Source organism: Anopheles funestus, chromosome 2RL (genome assembly GCF_943734845.2).
Source record: "Anopheles funestus chromosome 2RL, idAnoFuneDA-416_04, whole genome shotgun sequence".
Taxonomy (NCBI): Eukaryota; Metazoa; Arthropoda; class Insecta; order Diptera; family Culicidae; genus Anopheles; species Anopheles funestus.
This window is the reverse complement of record NC_064598.1, coordinates 10,031,837-10,053,681: the sequence shown is the minus strand read 5'-3', so window position 1 is coordinate 10,053,681 and position 21,845 is coordinate 10,031,837. Positions and strand designations below refer to the sequence as shown.

At 42.6% G+C, this 21,845-nt stretch overlaps 1 protein-coding gene across 3 annotated transcripts in view; it reads right to left on the bottom strand.

Moving 5' to 3' along the window:
- Positions 1–2,160: 2,160 nt before the first annotated feature.
- The window catches only part of LOC125764701 (acetylcholine receptor subunit alpha-like 1), a 53,779-nt gene continuing 34,094 nt past the window's right edge, over positions 2,161–21,845 (bottom strand). For all 3 annotated transcript variants that reach the window (XM_049429215.1, XM_049429216.1, XM_049429217.1), the window contains exons 3-10: positions 15,206–15,412; positions 10,615–10,659; positions 6,386–6,495; positions 5,829–6,009; positions 5,266–5,726; positions 4,975–5,198; positions 4,551–4,810; positions 2,161–4,445 (exon numbers count right to left, since the gene is read on the bottom strand). In XM_049429215.1, coding sequence (XP_049285172.1) covers positions 4,242–4,445; positions 4,551–4,810; positions 4,975–5,198; positions 5,266–5,726; positions 5,829–6,009; positions 6,386–6,495; positions 10,615–10,659; positions 15,206–15,394 — 1,674 coding nt within the window. In that variant the 5' untranslated portion in view covers positions 15,395–15,412 and the 3' untranslated portion in view covers positions 2,161–4,241. The remainder of the gene's footprint in view (positions 4,446–4,550; positions 4,811–4,974; positions 5,199–5,265; positions 5,727–5,828; positions 6,010–6,385; positions 6,496–10,614; positions 10,660–15,205; positions 15,413–21,845) is intronic.

The following is a 21,845-nucleotide window of genomic DNA, read 5'->3' as shown; positions in this document are numbered from 1 at the left end:
TCCTCCTCTTGTTCGTATGTTTGTGCGCATGATGTTGGTGTGAGTGTGTGTATGTGTGTGTGTGATTTTGCTAATTAGTGTTTCTTGGGCAACGGAATAGTGTAAATTTGCTTTCATATCAAAATCATGTACATTAGTTTGGTTGTAATATAAAACACCGGTCATTGGGTTTGTTCCGTTAGTGCAATTTATTGTAGTTTTGTTAGTATTTTTTTCCTCTCAAAATTGCATTATAACACACTATGTACAGCGAGTGATTGATGCTAGATGGTGTTAAAAAACATGTCTTCTTGCGGCTTGTTAATTTTTCATTGGAACTTAAAAATGTTAAAATAATTTTTAGAAACTTTTTTAAAAAATATGTAAAGCTTAACATATTCATTTTCGATCAAAGTAATACTACGGGTACGTGTAAAACCTATCACAACAAACCAAACACAACAAACGTAAATGATTTTCAATTTGAAAGCAATTCAACTTACCTACAGTTATGTTTACATTTATCATACTGTTTTGTTAAAGTTTTCTTCTTTTTTCCTTCTTCTTCTTCATCTTCTTGTTCTTCTTCCTGACTGTTCAAAACGTTATAGTTGTACCGGTTTTACATGTAACCAATATGTTTAGTTTATGTTTCACAATGAGTTGAAGCAGACGACTGCATTTTGTAGTTTTTGCTATGGACTAAGTTTGCTTATCTGTTTTGTTAACTATGAAAAGTGTTTACTGTTTACGTTTTTTTGTTTTCGTTGAGCTCTAATGCAACACAAAGCCACCGCCAGTGGGGTTTTGCCCTTTTTTTGTTTTGTTTTTAAAAGATTTCACGAATTCCGTCCACAGGATGTTTAATCCGTGCTTTCCCCCGTTTTAGTGCCCTGTTAGTGGCCTGTCCCGAACAAGATCGCTTCGATGTGTATGTGGGTGAGGTGATCGATCCAGTGCTGTTGGCTAGTCGGAATGTACGCAGCAGAATGTACGCCATCCAAACCACATCTATCTGGCGCTCGGTCGCACTTTAAAGCAGCTTGCAAAACTGCTTACCTTACCTACTACTGCTTACTAATGCTAGGTTTGTTTGTTTTGTGTTGTGTTTGTTTGTTAAGTTTTGTTGTATGTCGTATTCGCACAGGATCGTGATGCACTGTATACCCAACCAATAATGGTTGGCTGGTTCATCCAGATTTGATCCACATTGTGCGTGTGTGTGAGTGTGTATGTGTGTGTGTGTATTTGTTACATTTCACCAACCTTTTGATGAGTCCTTTTTCCCGCGCACAGACCCACCCCCCAACCGTTCTCCACCATCCCTTTATCCCTTTCTACCATCGTCTTTTCCCAACCCGGGGGTTCGTCTGTGTGCGCGGCTGATACAAATTCTAACTACAGATACATTACATAGCATTGTTTGTTGTATGAAAAAAAGTAACTCCGCTTTAACCCTCTCACACGCTTTGCAGTGTTATGTGTTTGTTATAATAACCCACTATTCCCTCCCCGACAATTGCCCAACCCAACTACCCAACCGACCGTATGTATACATGGTTTGCACGCGCTTTTTGTGCGGAATATTTTGTTTGTTTGTTTTTTTTCTTTATCTCTTCAATGTGCAGCACTAGTAACAAAAGTACAACTTCCCGTCTCACTTATCGCTCAATTCCCTCAAATGGATGAATATATAAAATACATACACTCGTCTATAGCGATACTTTATTTATAAGTACATTAATCGACTTAGCTAGGTGTTTGGCTTAGTAAAAAAATGTTTATCTAACAGTACAGTAGGATGTAATGTAACTTTTTTTTGCTGTTGTATGCTTGTTTTTTAATTCTTCTTCTTCTCCTCTTTGCTCTTCTATGTAAGTGTGCGCGTCCACACTCGAATGGCGCCTCCATTGCCACAGGACGCGCGTGTTTACTTCGTCTAAAACGGATCTATCGATTACGACGCGGTTTCAATGTATGCGTAGTTTTGTTTTTTTGATTATTTCACTCAATTAGTTAGAAATGCTGCTGCGCACCGTCGTATTATGCTACGTATTATGCGCTGCTTCCTGTCCGTTGTGCATTTTGAGCTAGTTTTAATGTGATGTGGAAAATGGGTTCTTCCTTTTATAAAAAAGCTACCCTTTTACCGAGATGCGCAGATACCGATTACGCATACCATTTTCTTTATACAACCACCTTTACCGTAGCTGAACACTACGCATGCAGTTTGGTTTGATTTGGTTGAACCGATTTTTTTTCCCACCCAAAATGCCATGATGTCGTTTTTTTAATGGGGCAGGCTTTGGCTACCAAAAAACGCAATGCTTTAGCGCATTGTCGATAGGATCGTCTTCTGCTCGGTTTTTTATATAATCGGGAATTTTGGTAGAATTTCCTGTAGTTAAGACACTTCATTATCAGACCAATTCATGCTGATTGTTTTCATTATTTTTTTTTAACATATTATTTCTACCACGGCGGCCATCTGTCTGCATCCATTCGCGCCATGGTTACGATGGCAAATGGGTGCATTTTGCGTTTGTTTGTTCCTTTAACACATTTGAAACAGTCGAGTTAAAATCACTACATTCGTAACATAAAACGCCTTCCCTTCGAGCTGGGTTTGCGGATAAGATGCGCTAACTGCTAACGAAGCTAGCCCACTGGTTGACCACTTTCGACATCGAACTCATAACAAACAATTCCAAAACGGCTTTTTCGATACATTACGATCGAACTGAACCCTACATAACTCGGTGACATCCGGTGCACAAAACACGTGTATTCAATTAGCTAAGAAGAAGAAAAACAAACAGTATCAAAAACCCTTAACAGCTGACATATCTGCTGGATAACGTTCGATTCGCTACTGTTTTTTTTTATTACTTTGGGTACCGATTGTGCTGTGTGTGTTAGTGCTGTTGTTAAACCTTTACAATGCAACCCCGCACAGTTGTATGCACCGGTGCTGTTGCGTGCCGTGGAGCGTGGGTTGTAAACCTAACTTACCGCTGCCAAAAAAACAACCAAAAGCTTACGCCGGAACGTTAACGCACTTTGCTTAATATATTTCTATATCGCACGGAAACCAACGAGTATAACGGTGGGAAAATTGAGAAGTGCTATCAAACAAACTTAACCATAACAACAAATTGCTCGTGTGCTATTTGTCTTAGTTGTTCTTTTCAGTTTTAAACTTTTTTAAACAAAATGGCTGCGCATATTGCCACTATGCTACTAGCACTGTTTGACAGAATACGATGCTGCCCTAGTATAGATGGCCGATGTAATGCGACCACCCATTAACGTGGCTTCACTTCTTTGTTTTTTTTTGTTTGTTTGCTTGTTAATTAATCTTTGCGTGCTACGCGGACACTACACGGTGAAGCGTTTGCTTACACAGCTGCTACGCAGCCATTTTATCTTGATTTCTTTGAAGTGTGCATCCATTAGTATGGTTTGCTTTACTCTCGCTATCTCGTGGCCATTTGTCGAGCCGCGAATTCGGTTACCGAGTTCGCACCCGATCACAACGTGAACGTAATGGCCATTGTGGCTGCGGTGCCCTAATCGAATAGCAAAACCCGGTGTTGCTAGTGCGATAAACCTCCCCCAAAGTCAAGAATTTCGTCTAGACTTGTGACGTGTGGGCTGCTGCCCTATTTCGCCCGTTGGCGCTCGTTTACATTAACCTTAATTTGATTGTTATTGACACTTGCATGTTTGCACACATGCTGTTAGTTTTGAGGTGGCAGAGAAGGGTACAGAAGGGAGATTGGGGGGGAAAAAATAAGACAACTGGGAGCTAATCAAGATGATAGGAACGTAGTGCGCTTTTGCCTTGTATCGAGTAAAGAGCAATGCGAGGCGCTCGAGAGCCTTTTGAACGTATGTTGTATTACTTGCTGATTAGCGTGACGAGCTTACGGGCTAATGTTGACAGAGGCGCAATCGTTAGGTCTTACCGGACCTAACCCCTGTGCTGTGCTGTGGCAACCCGGAAACAGAACAGTGAATGACTTACGTGAACACAACCGTTGTGGAGTGTGACGGAGGGGTTTGGTGGAGAAACGGAAAGGAAGATGCTGTATCCAGAGGGTGTGTTGTACCAGTTCGTTGTTTACCGTATAGCGACCTGATGTTGCTGATGAAATGGAGTTACGCGACTTGATTGGCGTTTAGTGGTCATCCTCGTTGACCAGGGTTCGCATCCAGTTTAGAATGTACTTCCAAACGGCGGATGCGAACCCGGGCGGATGCTATACATTCTCGCTTCCCATTTTAAGCAGCTCCATCTTCTTCTTGGCAATCTTCGAGTACATGGCATCGATCGGTTGCGTGTTGTCGTACAGGCTCGGCGCTTGCAGGATAATCAGACAGGTGCCCATAACGCACGCTATCGTAAATATCCACAGAAATAGTCGATCCAGCACTAGCGCCACATATTTCCAGTCTTCCTCTATCTGCCGGTTACATATCGGAAATGGCAAGATGAAAAGTACATTAGCAGTGACTTATTGCGCATGCATAATGGATGGACTTTACGCGCATCTGATCAAGATACTTACACTTTCGAACTTGTCCTTATTCCTAACATGCTGTGCAACAAACCGTGACGCTTCGATGGTTTTCTCCATCTCGCGTAACAGCGGCTTCTCGAAGGTAGGGCTGAGATCGCCGCAACACGTCGGGCTCATATCCCCGTTGCCGGTCGGACTGAAGAGATCGTCATCCCCGCCCGGCAGTGGCAGTGCAGGTAGTGGAGGTTCGCCAAAGCACGGTCCAACGCCACCGGAGGCGGCCACATCAAACCGTGACGGAGGCAGTGCTGTAGAGAGAGACATGCGAATGGAGAACCAAAACGAAGGTATGAATATCGTCCAGTTTATTGAAGTTTGTAAGCGAAAAATGAGTATAAGTTTTTGATTGTAGAGCCTAAGAGGCATTTACTTAATAAAGATCACTCTTAATCGCGATCGTGGGAGTGCTTACCGGGTATATCAAAGTCCGTGCCATACTCCTTCCCGCAGAAGCCGACGTACTTCTCCACATCGGGCGGCACCTGGAACACGTCCGTCAGTACGTCCGTGGGCGTCTGATCGTCGTTGTCGGATGGCTCATCCTCCTTCTTTGGCCGCTCTATGCACAGTACCTTAGGCAGTAGTTCTATAAAAACGCGATGCACCCACGGAGCCATTCGATGCGTGACGGGCGATCTAAACAAAAGCAAAACATAATAATCTGTTAGGTATTAAAAGAAGAATTAATAATGTTGAAACTTACCGAAAGTTGACGTTCAGTACGGCAATCGTAACGACGACCGACAGTGTGACGAGCATCATGGTGAACAGCAGATACTTGCCAAGCAGCGGTACCGTGAGCGACGTCGGAGGAATGATTTCGGCAAGCAGCAGAAAAAACACGGTCAGCGACAGCAGTATACTTATACATAATGATATCTTTTCGCCGGAGTCACTCGGCAAATAAAACACTAGCACGGAAAGGAACGATATCCCAACGCAAGGTATGATTAAGTTTACGGTGTAGAAAAGTGTCTTTCGCCTTAACGTTATGTTAAATATAATATCCGGATATGGTTCTTCACAACAACTATAAAATTTTTCATTCCTAACGGCAGGCACCTTCATAATGTCCCATTCAACTGATATATAGTAATCTTGCAGATCGATGCCGATGTCGATGTTGTCTGAGTCCGGTGTCTGCTGGAGGTGCCGAAGATCGACCTGAGCGCGTGTGGAGGAAGAAGAATGATAACAAGAAGACCATAAATGGCGATAACTGTTTCACCTTGGGTAACGCATCTTCACATCTTCGGGCCGACTTACCATGTAACCGTCGTACGTCCAGGATCCGAATTTCATAAAACATGTTTGCTCATCAAATGGAAAATATTCAACATCGATTTCACAAAATGATTTATAAATGGCAGGTGGTTTCCATACTACTTTACCCGTATGATGTAAAATTGCTTTTGTCATTATTGTCACCTCATAGTTACCGTCCGCACTGAGGTAGTGTCGAAGCAGCAAGACAGGAAGAGAACGGAAGAAGGGAAGAAAATCGCGTGAGAAAATCGTGACGGTTTCGGGCGTGAAGCGGAAACATTCTGGTGAAGAGTAGTAACCCATCCCATGTACGTGTGCCGGGTCGGTTTGTCAGTGTCAGAGGCAGACCCGTTCGAGTGGCACTCACGAAAGAGTCAACCACGAAGCTCTTGTCGGGTGGTTCGTGTGGAGCCGATTTTACACCGGTTGCACAACTTTGCCGGAACTTACCTGTCACTGACCTGTGGTGACCGAACCGTACCTCATAAATCATCACCCGGGCGACCCGCACTGACTCTCTACGTAATGTCCCCGAGATGCAACAAATCGACACTTACTTATTATACAACACTATATCTGGCAGCCAAATGTGTTCGGATGGGACGTGCAGGGTGTCCACTCCACCGTAATCATCTGGGTTCCATTTGAGCTTGTAATCGTTCCATTCCTGCGGACGGGTGGGACAAAGAGAAAGTGGTCAGTGTGTGGGCGGATTAAGCAAGCATCGAATAATCAGGCACACCGGCGTTGTACACCTGCACGGAGAGTTGTACAGTGCATAAGCACAAATGTATTCCATTAATCTTTTGCAGCTATCATGATGCTTAATGGATAAAACAAGTTTAACTGAAGAGAATTGTGGAGATGGCGGGAAATGGGTACGAAGACGTTGAGGATATAGAAAGGATATAGGAACTCAAGTATCTACTTTTAAACAGAGATATTCTTCTTAAGATACACTTTTTCGCTTGCTGTCTTATGTCATATAGGTACCTAACCTAATAACGTGAATCATATCAGAAGTTCCTGCAACTTCCAACACATTTCTTTTTCTGCTTCCAATAATTACCTATTCTTGTTTCACTCATTACAGTACATTCAAGAATCAGACCCCTGAAGATATTTCTGTTTGCCCAGGATTGCCTGTTACAAAACTAATCGTCCCGGCAGTACATAATTAATTTCTGGCACAAATTGTTTCCCCCCAAACAATAGGCAGCATGGTTTCAACAAAACCAAACACCAACAATGCTCATTATCAAAATTTAATATCATCCCACAAACCGCTGCATGTCAGTACGGGCCCAATTTCCAAGAGAAAGGCCTCCCCAATCTTCGTTGCGTGAATCTAATCTGCTAGATCGCCACGGGTGCCATCTGATGGGTTTCTTCGGGGTAGAGTTGTGCTGGATGCCCTCACACACAAAGGGACTCCGAGAGATCGGTGGCAGTGCGGCAGTAACGCACCGGCCACTGGTTGTCAGTCGGAGCAGGTCGCTTTCATGTGGCCGCCGGAGCTTCTGCTGCTGACAGCTCAATTATGAATCGCTTATCCCGCTTTGCAAATCGCTCCCCGGTACCAGTCCTTCGCATGAGAGCTGCACTTAAAGATCTTTTTGCTGTACGAGTACGAAATGGTAGCCGTGGAGGTTACGATGGTACACGGAACGTAGGTACAGTAAATGTCAAGCCAAGGACTGTAGCCACACACGGAAACCGAAGCAATCCATTCAAGACAGCTGGTCAGCTGATTGAAGTCGTTGTGGTTTTCTTCTTGCCCAAGACCAAAACCCTTGAACAGGTCAGAAACGATCGATCTCCTCTGTCGGTCGGTGGTAGTAAAACCACATCGACGCATTCGTCAATCGACCACAATAACAAGAACACTGCAGCCAGTATCGATCGATAGAGACATTACGTTACGCTAAGTGCAGGAAGTCAACCAATTTTTCGTTCATCATTCGCACAACATTAACCGTGGCGTAATCTCCACGGGAAGCAAGCGAAAATTTTGCGGAAAGGAAACATTCCACCCGTTAAACCAACGAACCGTGTAACGGTGATGTGTGGCCTCGCGTTACGAAAACCCGGTACAGCCCACGGAATGTTTGTGGTGGCAGCTGTTTCGTATCCCACTGCAGCTGATTCGTTCGACAGTGTCGTAAATTTGCACAATGTTTACTGTTGCGATTCCAAGGGGGCGGCCGGGATTTGGCCTCAATGGTGGAACTCCATGCTTACTGCACATTCGCTACAGCCATCAGGACCAATCGTTTGGACAAAGGTTCGCGCTGGTAGCGTCAGAAAACGTACCCTGTTTATTGCATTTTAATGGCATGCATCTCCACCATCGGTCCAGCTTTTGACGTCATTCGGACACACCGATGATCTTTCCCCGGTTTGCCATCGGGTGATTGGGAATATGCACATCCAATGTATTTTATTCGGACGAAGTATTGTTGCCGCGGTTTTCTTTTTCCTCCCATTTTTTTAGACCACATTCATAACACGCACCATTTCGCGGCACTAGAATGGGAACAGCGGGACCACTTAAAATGGTGGAACATTTTTTACTTACACGAGCCCACGGGTTGGCCCACGATTCTAACGACATTTGACAGTAAATGGTGTTTGAGCTTTTAAACTACACAAACATGTACCCCAAAATCGCTTCGGGACAAACACTGCCCCAATAAAACGATAATACACGCGGTACGCTGGTGAATAATATTTAACGTTCGGTAGGATTTGCACGAATCCCATTAATTTTAATTGTTTGTTAACTTTACGATAATGGCATACGCCGCGGAGGAAGCATAAATGATGCCTGAAGGTATTGTTTTATCGATTGCAGCGAAATGCTTGTTGGTACGTAATTTAAGTTTTTTACTACATTACACAATTAGGTAGTTTAATAAACAACAAACCAACATAGAGAAATGGCAGCAAAGAAGTTAAAAAAGATAGATATAGAAAAAGTTTTTAAACATAGTTCAATCACATTTCTTAAACAAAACCAACTAAGATCAACGAACCGACATGATTGAGAATGCTTTTAGCTTAATTCTTTTTTTCAAAATATCAGCTTCAACGGATGTTTTTTTTTATATTTTCAACCCCTAAGTTCTATATTGGCCCGGTCAAATTAGCCTATTTATCATGCAAACAAAAGGAGAAAGCTTTTCCGACAAACTCGAAACACTTCGTGACGGTGCACGGTCGTCGCTATTGTCAATTTTTTTGACAAACAAAACATTGCATTTGTGGAGTGGGTTGTTTCTTCTTGCTTTCCAAAGAGAAAAAGCTTTTTCTCCGGCGTAGGCGAGAACAAATACGATTCATTCAATCAGTTTCAATAAGCCTTTCACCTTGTGCAGCCAAACGGTATCCAACGGTTCCACATGTATTCTGCGTGTGTTTGGTGTGGTTTGATAGGCATTTTGTTCCTTTGCAGTCAGTTTGAAGCCACACAAAATGGTACATCCTCTGCCAACCGTGACCAAGTGCTTTCGCGAAAAAGAAGATTTTTGCTTTTCCCACCCGGTGCTAACTTTATCGTACGTAATGTTTCAGTTACTTTTTTTGTACAAGAAATGAAGGTGAGTGAAAGCTTTTTTTTTGTTCATTCATTAGGTTACCGTTTCGGGTGGTAAAGCAACTATGTTTAATACACCGCGAGGATACAATGTGGTAACTGAACTCGACTTGTATCATCCGCTGCCCGATTACATGTACCATGCGACATCGTTGCGGCTGGGTGAGATTGCAATGTATCCAGATGAGAAAACTACAACGATTAAGCCAATGCCTTCAACAACCTCTGGACACCATGAGCATGAACTGTCCGAGCAGGAACTTAATGAATATCTCAAAGCACACCCGGAAGCGTGGATTCCTTCAAATTGGGTTAAAGATCGAGTCGACTATGTCGCTTCCAAAAACCCCACGTCTCGTGTGTCGAATGGAATGAAATATTTGCAAAAAGGTTCACAATACGGCACCACTCCGATCACTTATCAGTCGTGGAAAAGCAAACTCTGGGAATCGACCGGCAATGATCGTCTTTACTACACCAATCTAGCACCGAAACGAGCACGATCACTATCCGATTTTAAATCCGATGATAACGCATCATCTCTCTGGACGGAAGCTAATCATCTCAACATAAGCCACCATCTTGGGTGGGAACATTTCCATCACTACCGAGACAGAAGAAATCTTTTCCATCATCTGGAGACAACAGTACCCAATTAGTAAGTTAACAGTTGATTAACGTACGAAGTGGTACGATTTATATCTGTCCGGTTTAATGTCCCTTGCAGCTTTGGCTTTCACATGAAGGAATGTTTGCTGAGGTCTATTTGTGAAGCACGGAACCTTTTACCTCCCAAGGGACGTTCCATGACTGTTGATATATTGCGGGTCATTTTCACGTAAGCATACACCAAAAGAAGCATTTTAATGTTTGGAGCCACATTTGTTCATTTCCTTATGTTGATCTCCTTTAGCTATCCGCTTAAGGCTAACCTTTCCGACGAGTATAGTGAAATGTTACGAGCAGAAAAACCAAACTGTAAGGAACTATTCGCGGATCGCTGTCCATTAAGTATACTGCAGTTGTTATTGTTCGGCAGATTCGAGTTGTAAACTGATCGAAGAATTATCTATTTCTAAGTCACTCTTGAGGAGGGAATGGGATATGATGGAGAAAATGAACGAACAACCTAATAAATACAACAACATCACTATCATCTAACTTTACAACAGTGATATACATGAAACTTACCTGTTCTACCCACACGTTTGTCGTCATAATTTGATTCTTGAGATTCTGAAAGAAAAAAAAATACAACAAAAGCATGAGTATTTGCATTCTTACATCGTCACCTGAAGGCTTCGCAAATATTATTCCCAAAAAAAACCTCCCCAAGTTATATAAAAAAAATCCCCGCAACAGAAGATTCTTCAGAATTCTAAGAAAAGCCCAACATCTTCTTCACTGTTCGACCACCGGGCTGGTAGATTTGAGTTGAAAATTTCTTTATAATTCACTTTCCAATCATTAGCATACAAATTGACGACGTCAAATTCGTACCGAAGAATGTTCTGAACGCTGCAAGATGGATGGTGGTCAAAGCATCGGCAGTAAATCAATCTGTCTACCGTCGCCTCATCGCCTCCACGGATAGGGCCAATGGCCTTCGATAGTGCAGGCTTGATAGGGTCGTCGATACGGTGCACAGCCCACCGGACGGGCCAAAGCTGTACGGGTAGGAAAGGTTTAATTTATTCGGACGTACCCGGTAGTCGAGAAGTCTCCGGTGTGCTACGGAACGGAAGGAAAATCGACTACAATAATGCTCACACCCGTAGCGTTTCATCGCTTGTCAGACGATGGCATCGACGAGGACGCTGAACGTGAAGGGATTTTCTCGCTTTATTTCCCAACAAATGTGTGTCTGAATGTGTGCGGGTGTGTATATACCTTTGCCAGTGAGAACAACAAAACAATACCAGCCAACGGAACGAATTTTCTTGAATGCAGAAATGGCAATGAATAAAACAATAGAACTGTTGTTATTCAGTGGAAACTATTTTCCAACAAAGTTCGGAACGAATTTCAATTGGTAAAGCACAACATTTCCCCCCCAAACACACAAAGCAGCTATTCGTTGGTCGGCTTGACAGTTTTATTTGCAAACTTTCGTAACATTGAATCCAACAACCAAACCAACTGCTTGATTGTCTATTTTGCCCGGCGATATCCTTTTTGCCTATCATGGTTCATCAATTTAAAATTCAACATTATTCCCTTTCACAACCCGAGCTCACAACCCATCTTAAGCATGCCCATTTTGTGAGATAAATTTCAGATAATCTTTGTATAAAGTTGGGATGAATAGAGCAAGAGGGAAGGGAAGGATAGAAAGAAGGGACAAGCATTCAAATGCGTGTGGGCGGATACACTTTCTTACGAGTATATACATATACATTAAACTTTAATCGAACTTCCAATCTACTCAACGTGCTCGAAAGCGTTTCCATTTTATGCGAGACACATTTTCCAAGGGCCTATAATTTGTGCCCTGCGATGCGTACAACAAACAACTAGAAGAACGGTTGAAATGCATTTTCTTTGCTTCATAGCAAACAAACCAAAAACCTAAAGAAAAAATACACGCACCGTGATACACGCAAATCGTAAAATCCTTAACTCCCAGGAAAACGCCCAACCAGCATCCGATCCCATCGCATCCAGTTCAGGGTTAGGGAAAGGCATCCGTACTCGTAAATTATTTTTATGTATGCATTCACATCAAAACGTCCTTCTCGGCCTGGCCCTGAACGTAGAGGCCCCGAAGACTGGATGCCGAAAAGTTGTAAGCGCACACGAACGACCAGTTGCGGCGAAGTGCGCTATCAAATGTTGGAAGATTTTTGGTTTTTATTGAACACTTTACCGTCATCCCACGGAAATGGCAATCTGTTGACCGTTCCCACTACGAACGGAGGACAGAAATCGATTCACACCAACCGCTCGAACCACCCGAAACCGACAAAACCGGAGTTCAATCACCTAGCTGCGGAGTTCCGAAGCTCTGTTTACCGAGCAACAGCGAACGGTCAACAAAGCGGAACTTTAACAGGGATCGATGTGTCCCCTTTCACATCCTGGTGGACACATTACACTGACGATGCGACCGTGGTTCGAGGTCGTGATGTAAAATTAAACTCTGCACAACCAAAACCTCCCGAGAGGCACTCGGCGATGTTTGGGACAAGACACCGGAGCAAAGCGATAAAGAGTGAAAAAGCACACAACAACATTCCGGTCGGCTGTGGAATGTTACGAATGTTACGGAAATGCTGCCAAATCGATTTGCAAATCAAATCACCCAACGATGGTTTTAAAAATTTATAAGCTATTGAGGAGCTTGAGGTTTGAGCGTATCGATTCGGTTTGTGGATTCCGTTTCATCCACCGCACACCAGTGATAACGATGATCAAAACGCAAAGGATCGCAAAGGTTGTGCAGCAAAATTGGGACAGAAGACCCACCGTGCAGCTGGGGCTCAGTAATAATAAACTGGCGCCCGGGCCAAGGTTTGCAACATGTCGTACCACCAGCCAGTCCCGAACTGGACCGCAGCCTCTGGAACGGGCCTTGGAAGGGGAGGGGGGAGTTAGAAATATATTCTTTCAACAGCTGGTGACAACCATCATCGATCCTCAGCCGGACGGAACTCCGAAGTCAACAACATGCTCCGTACTTATTACACTGCTCCGGCTGTTTGACCAGGGCCCGGAAAACGGTGCGATCTCGTTAAACGTCCTACCATAAACCGACCGACCATTTGTTTAGAGCGAAAACGGAATATTTTTTTTATTATCAATCAGCAAATTCTATGTGTTGAGCTTGGTGCCAAGAGAATTTGACATCGTTTGATGACGTAGCCAGCAGCTTGATAAACGAAACCGCAGAGTGAACATTATGATGATATAAAACTAGGAAATATTTTTCGCCCTACATTTTCACACGTATTGCACTATCTTGTACTATCGGTGGTACAATTTATGGTAAGATATTGCGCAAATTTTTTTCGATGGAAAGGAATATTTGAACGTTTGGTTTTAGGTAACAATATTTGAGTGTTAACTTACATTATTATGGACTTTGATGCATTTTATTTCTTAAGGGTTTAATGTTACTTTCCATGTGAATGAATTTATTATTACTATTAGTATTAACATTTATTTAGCAATACGTTCCTACAAACTATAAACTATAGTATACTTAAGGACCGGGTCTATCAAATCCCATCCGGACCACTCTCCTGAACTCAGGACTGACTATGCTACTATGGGTAAATAAAGTCAAGGAAAGCCAGAAAGGCCAAGAACTCTGGAATTTATACTGTAACAAAAATGAGTAAGAAGAAACTGAAGATGCCGGAATAATTAATGACCAGGAAAACCAGCAGAGAGAAAAACCAAAAAAGAAAGAAGACGAGGGTAATGAAGTAACAGACAAAATGGAAAAGAAAAGTTCAGAGAAAGACATTTGTCTTTCGTTGCAGAGGATGACAGTCGCGAACGGAAGGTAGATAGCGAAAAATTGAAATGTTTCTCATTGAAAAAATATCGAACTGCAGGAAACAAGCTAGGATTAGATCAATTGAGACATATCATCATCATTAATGGCAATGCGTGTAAAGATTTTTGCACACTCTCAATTAGGACAATCAAAGCAATGCTGGCGTATTAGATTGACGGGTACACTAAGGCGCAATACAGTGTCCTGTACAGAGAGGATCAGCTAACTCCGTGGATATACACCTAACAAGGGACACGTATGGTGAGCTGAACAAGTCCGATATGTGAACACATTATTTTTTGAAAACTCCAAAAGTAAATTTATAAAAAGATGATTTAATATTGTATAGCCATGTGAATAGTTTAAATTTTCATTAATATGCAAAATCGATCCCAATGAACACAGTGCCCTGACTATTCAAGTCCCTTCCATTTATGTAGGTGAACCGTATGTCTAACCAAACATAGTCCATTTTCACGTCAGATCCATCTGTTACGTCAAACGGGATGTCTGGACCTTCATCTTCCATGACCAAACCGGTACGAACAGTAGCATCCACCAGCACTCGAGGGCAGTGTAATTATTTTTAATGTCCGTACTTAAAAACTAAACTTTTCCCTCCTTTAATTAATTACTCGTTTCACTTAATGAAGAAAACGTACGAGATCGCTACGGTTCATGGGATGGAATTGCCGTGGTCAGGATGCGGGAATTCCTCCCTACAATGACCATGCGGACCATCGCTTGAGAAACTTTAAAGCTATCCCAGAACCTTCATTCCATTGACTATGAACAGAACCACCTTTGCCAGCTGGGTTGACCGTCCGCTGTGCAGTGAGAACACGATGTCCAGTTTGAGGTTATCTGCAAACACGTCCAACGGCCAATGAATGCCGTTAACCTAACACAACCCCCACCCGTTCTGTTACACAGAACGGCATGGTCAAGGCATAGAAAAAACAAAACCAGAACAAAACTCACCAAAGATGTGAGATGCTGCCGGAAAGGATTCACCAGCACTGGCGTAGAAAGATATCTAAGATCCAGTTCCGGGCAGGCCGAATTACGCTAATGATGATGAATCGCTCGACACAACCGGTGGAAACGGTCAGCTTTGCGAAGGATCTCGCATCGGCACTGGACTACGCTGTCGTCCGAATGTAGCGAAACGTTCGAAACCCCATAACCCGTACGGCAGTTTTACGCAAAGGCATGACAGAATGTGCTGTTATTTCATCGCACGTAAAGAAATAAAATATTTGACCACCGGCTGCTACTTACCACATCAATCAACTGGGAGAGCCTGAGACCCATTTTGACTGTCAGACGATCGGAGTTGTTGCCCACGGGCCGTATCAGTCGGTTGTAGTTGCTCAGCAGGTCGTCATATAAACGCTTTGAGTCAGGGTTGGCCAGGCCGGTAGCAAATTGTAACGCTATGAACACAGCCGTGAGTAGCACGCTCCCCATCTTAGGCCAGGTCCACCCCTAGAATGGAAAACAAGAAAAAAAATAACATTGCAAAAACATTAGTTTTTCAGTTTGGTTCATGAACGATGCTGTTATGTGAGTGAAGGGAAAGAAAAAAATGTTTGAAATACATCAGATAAGTAAAAAAAAATTTGTAATAATATAGAAACTTGTTGGCCTTTACACTTTACCATCTTTTTTAACAAAATTTTCATCTTCTTTAATGTTAGAAGAAAATCGTACTAATATCTAATTTCATAACGTTTGATTGATACCATAACCGTCCATTTTACTATCGATAGAGTGGAGTAAAAACTCAACAAGTGCACAAATGAACGCTTCATACCTTAAGGCAATTAATTTCCACAACCAATCATTAGCACCCAATTGGTCATTGCGCTCTGTGCGCTGCGTTTCGATATGCATTTGCACCTACACGCAACACATCCCGAAACCGCAACATTGTTAATCATGGCTAGTACTTTTCGAGGCCCTACTTACGTACCGGCCAGGTATCAGGTCAACGATCCATCGCCACAGTCGTGGCGAATGCGGACAGTGTAACAGTCAGGGTAATTAAATCAAATTGCCAGTGCACACGGCGTGCACACATGGTTCCACCAAAAAAACAAAAAAGGAGCATAAACAACGCATTCCTCCGCATTCCATTACATGCCGAACATGCAGTGGTAGAGTACTTTTTCCACCACCACCATTACGACCTAAGCTCTTGAATTTATTCTTCCATCTCTAAACCCACCCCAGCCAGCTGCAACACTATACGTGGTACGGTGATGCCTTTTTCCAGACCCCGGATCGAAGCGGGAACGATCCTCCCGTGGGAGGCATTTGCTGCTGCGGATAATTATTTATTCCATGCATAATCCACCAATTTATGCATCAGCGCTCGGAGCGCCAGAAACCGATGCCAGGGCCGCGCATCTGTGTGGACTAGTCGTTAATTTCCTCCTTTTTCGTGGGTTTTGAGCATGTTCGATGAACCGACATTTTGCTTGCCAAAAGTTAGCATTAAACACTTGGCTCGTGGTGCACGTTTTGGGTGTGGCGCACTGGCAGAGCATAAAGCACACGTACACACACACACACTCACACGAATGAAACTCATCCGTTTGGCGCTCACTTACATCGAGAGAAAGTCGTACGTACATGTGACACAAATTCTCTAGCGAAGGCATGAGTTTTGTGAGGGGTAGATCGAAAAGCAAGATTTAAACGATTAGAACAACTTCTTACGAATACGGGGTATGGGATTAATCGTGACCCAAGAATTCACGATTATCATTCTACTATTGCGTTTCCCCGGCGAACGGGCTTCCATTTCAATGGCGCCCAAAATGAAATGATAATGTGCGGTGTACGATTTCACTTCTTCACAATGCGCTCCTATTGGTACGCAAATTTATTCTCATTAGGAATGAATCCGGTTTCGCGACGTACAAGTAATACATCGAAAATTACGGAACACACTCGGGAGTTGCTGTTAAAACGACAAAGAGAGAATGGTTTATTGGCTTACCAATTAGCTACTTGCTGTTGAAGATGGTAGGCAAAATAGTCTTAATTAGCTTTTGTTTAAATATGCAAACGACGTTACTAGCTCATAAGGAATATATTAAGTTGTAATAATAAACTTTTTGCTTGTCTCAAGTTCACTTATTTTTTAATATATTTTAATAGTTTCCGGTTGTGAGATTTGAATAATAAATTTATATTTTTGTTATCAGAAATGCATGTTTAATTTTCAATTTGTTAGATTCAGTTATTCGTTACTTCTATTATTTTGTATACATCTCAATAAGTATCTACATCTATGTATAAAATAACAATTGCTAAATTAAACAGACAGTGTAACGATATTTTTTTATACTTGCTTTAAACTTAGTACTAAAGTATGTTTGTTCAAATTTAGGCTGATATTAAAGACAACAACAGACGTTCATATTTAAAGTATTTAAAGTATTTTATCCGAACAATGGTATATTTCAATAAATGGAATGAAACAAAATTCCAATTCCCAGCAATTTGGTGTTATAATTTTTTTCTGATAAAATTGTTCTCGTCAACAACAATCAAATGAAATTCCTCCACATTGATTCCAAGAATGTAACAAATCGTTCGTTTCCCCTTCATTAATTTCCCACTAACGTAAAGCTTCCGGTTGACAGTTGTCCATCGCAATCGACCGCAAATTTTAAGGTGAAAATGCTTATGCAACAAGTCCCATCCGGAAATCCACAAACACACACACACACTCAACCGTTACATGTCGACGGGCCAGTGATTGAGTGAAAATTTATACCTAGAGCAGTGATGTTTTCACTAAACCATCGGGGGATACGAAGGTTGCCAAAGTTGCGCGTCAAAAGTGGCACCCGAACCCGAAGCCGCCATTGTTTGCCGTTTTGCTACATGTTTTCACCTAGAAGTTTTTCCGATGGGCTACTTGTTGCGGGACTGCCACATTGAGGGATTGTACTTTTTGTATGCGTGTGTGTGGATAGAGTCACCATTTGGAAGTTAAACTCGTTAATGGTGTGAAAATTTTATTGAATGATGGATAACATTGGTTCCGGTCCGTTTCACACAATAACGCTCAATAACGTACGCACATGCCGAGACATGTTGATATAATCTTTACTAGGTGCCAATGGGGTTTTTTTCTTCTGTAAGAAGTGTTATATTTTATGGATACTGTCATGATGGAGCACTAATCTAAATCATCCGTCGAACAGAGTTCAAAATTGTTCGATCACTCTCAAGAGACATAAGAAAAATGTTACATTTAAATTAGTATTTAAATTGTCGTTGGAGATTACTTCTGGCAGCGTGGTATATCACATTTCTCCTTACTTTGTGTACATTGAAAGACATGTAGATACAATCCCCACTAAGCCGCTAGCGAGCAAAAGTTAGATAAAGCTTGATTTGACGTCCTTTCATATGGACGCCATGGTCACTCGATGGGTAGCACACAATGGCTGTCATATACACATCCTGTACTCCATTCACCGAAGCTTAATATCATCAGGTAGTGAGACGCTTACTTGCTAAATTCTGTTGTGACCTGATCTCTGTTCAGCAAAAAACCCTGTAGGTTGTACGATATTTTTCCAAGCATAAAAGCGAACATAATCGCATATTCATAATTAATAATGGCAAGGGCAAAGCGATCAAAAGAAAATGTGCACAAGCAGCGAAAAAAAACCAAACAGCAAAAAAAAACATAAAGAAATAACTAAAGTGAAACACTGAAACGATCCAATGAAGTACACGTCATGGTTTGTTAGTATTGGCAAGAGCAAAATTGGGACAGGCAGGTTGGGTAAAAGCTACCAGATAGATGGATGTAGCTCACGATGCGCTAACGTAGCAACAGAGTTCCTTCAGGGATTCCCACGGTAACGCGGCCACCGGATAACGTACCCGGCAGTCAATCGTGTATGGGCGCTATTCAGCCTAATAAAGACTGGTCGTCGTCGTTAGCAAGGCGCCGTGGGGATGAAATATGATGATTCATCATTTTTCCTACGATTAATCGTTGCGCAAATACTTCGCCTGCCAGGTTCGGCCGTGCCGTTTCAACGGTGCGAGCGCGTTAGAATATCATTTAATATCGTTTCTTGTTACCCCGGGCGAGCATGATACGCGCGAACCGACTCGTTGCGTACGATTTTGCTGCTTTGACAGAACAGCGTATCGATGTTGACAGATAGTCGACGGCTACATAATTGCTGAAATGGGGGAACCCAACGGAAAAAAAGAGTTCAGACCATTTTTATGCATTTGCTGATGGCATAGAACTCTGCTGCGTCTAGCTAATTGCGAAACAACTTTATATCTTGTTCAGCAATATTTCGTGCAAAACATCACAATGTCAGCTTCAAAAGCTTCAAGAGAAGCGTTTCGTACTGTAAACAAAAGAACGAACCACCGTTTGAGCTTTACAAGTCAAATAAACCGAAATTGGATGCGCGATACTTGGGGACAGCTGGTCAACCCCGAAGTCCATAACGGGATGGTTGCAACTTTTTGCACACAAAACTAACCAAACCATACACACACACACAGAGACATACTGGTGCAAACCATCTCGAAACACATGTAACTGTCTAGAGGGATGGAGATACATTCTTCCGCCATCCGCCAAACGGTAAAAGGACAAAGTGCAACACACAGCACAGGAACAAATAAAACTTTCCAAATTGATGGGCACCACAGCTTGTGCCCAAGACAATTTACGGAAGCAACTATGTACCAGCGTCCACCATCCATCCCCGACATTCGATGGTTGTGTCCTGTGTCGGTACCGGACGACTCATCGGAAATGGACCCAAGCATTTTCCACTGCTAGCACTAGCGAAGCAGCACTAAGAATCAAGTGTCATGGTCAAACGGACGGATGTCAGTTGCTGGGAGTCACGAAACCTTCTCGTACGACATGCCCAATACTAACCGCCAAACAGCAACGTCTTGAATACTGGGCCACGAATCCGCTTGCTGCATTGGTGTGAAAAATATTGCACCACCGAGAATACAAACACCCGGTGGCCTCCCTTCCCCCTCCGCCCCACCCGGAGGGAAAACGTACCCCGGAAATGGAAAAATGGCTCCAGTCAAGGCAAGTCAATGTGTTAGTGGGTTAGGTCCCCACCCCGGGGGGACACCCCCGAGAACTGTTGGTGAAGTTAGACCAAGCGCCGAACGTTGCAAACGGTGCCTGGAAGGTACGCTCGTTCGTGCGTGATACTCGTTAAGCGGTCATAAATCATCGAATGTGAGTGACTGTACCAGTCGCGAAACGAAACAACCGTCAGCATCAGCAGCCACCCGAACAATAATAATGCCTGGCAGCATGTTTCATAAGTTGGCAAAACTGAGCAGCACTATGGGGCGAGATGGCGAACAGAAATAAAAAGAAACACATTTTCCCCATCCCAAATCCGTCTGCCCAGCGATGGTATGGAAGGGTTTTTCTTGACTTTTTCGCTTCAATTCCACACCGTGAATTTGTTTTGTAGCAATACCGAAATTGGTCGAAAGTTTCCCTCGCACACGAGATGATGGCTGTCCTGCATTTAAACCGATTTTAACTGAAAGAAATAAAGAAAAGTTGTTTCCCCAAAGAGAGAGAGTGAGTGAGACAGAGAGAGAGAGAGAGAAAAAAGAATAAAGGGCTTTGTAGGACTCCGGCAGGAATATTGCTGTGGGATGGAAGGGGAATATTTTTCCATCGTTAGAACACGATTTTTCAATCTAAAAACGAGTCATGCCTGAATGGGTTTTGCTGACAATGTGACTGTGCGAAAAACGGAAACTTTCCCGGGACATTTTTACCTGCCGCACGGGTATGGTGAGTTTTGCTGATGCTGAAGGTGATATTATTAATGTAGCATTACCGACGGTTTTAATCATGCATGCAATAAAAATATTTCCCTTTTTATCAACATCACGCCGTAGTGATAAAGTGTAAAAAAGCGGATTTTTATGCTTCGACCGAAATATGTATTTATTTAACGTTGATTCTCCTGGACTCGAATTGCAATGCTGCGTGCCTTACATACTGTTGTACTGCTTCGACAAAGCACCTTGAAAATTAATCGAATAATACTTTAACTTACGATACGTCTTTGATCGAATAGGAATAGTTTCTTTAACAAAACTTGAACTCTAATTAAAGTTCTAAAGAGTCAACATTTAGGCATGTTTGCACGCACACAGTTCTAGAGCACACAGCCAATAAATACCTGTTGGATAATTAGTCATTTTCATGTCTTATTCATATATGCAATCGTTAAATATGCATGCTTCCGTCCCATTTAATCAATCAAGTTTTTACTGTCGCAAGCGATTGGCGAAGACTGCCGCTTAAGATGCGGCTCAGTATATGCCCCTCGGAGCGTATGGGATTAATTTGCATGAAGGATATATAGAAATGTGCACCGGCTCGTAGTAGAAAGTCGTGTTGAAGCAGGAAAATATGAGCCCTTGGGTTGATCATCCGCCCAACAAGCGGCTCGAGCGCAGAAAAGCGAATGGTAGCGTGGCGAGAATAAATGAAGAATTAATTATTCAGCTGCGATGAGCTGTTGGTTTTCACACATGTCGTATAGTAGTGCTGCAGGGAGTCCCGTGCCCTATGCAAAGTTTTGCAACGCACCATAGAACTGGCACATGGAACTTTTTTTTTTGCTTTTGCTAGCATTGGAGAGGGTGTATACTTCAATCGGTTGCTGGATTTAGCGATTAGAAAGAAGATGGTTGTTCACATAATAAGCAGCAAGGGGAATTTCAGGGCTAGCCGTCAGGGAAGGAGGTTCAACCTAATGGAAATTATAAAGGCACGAAACTTCTTTATTTATTAGTTCCCCGTTGTTGATAAAAATAAATGTACGAGCTTGTATATAAGCTATAGTTAAATAATAGTTTAATC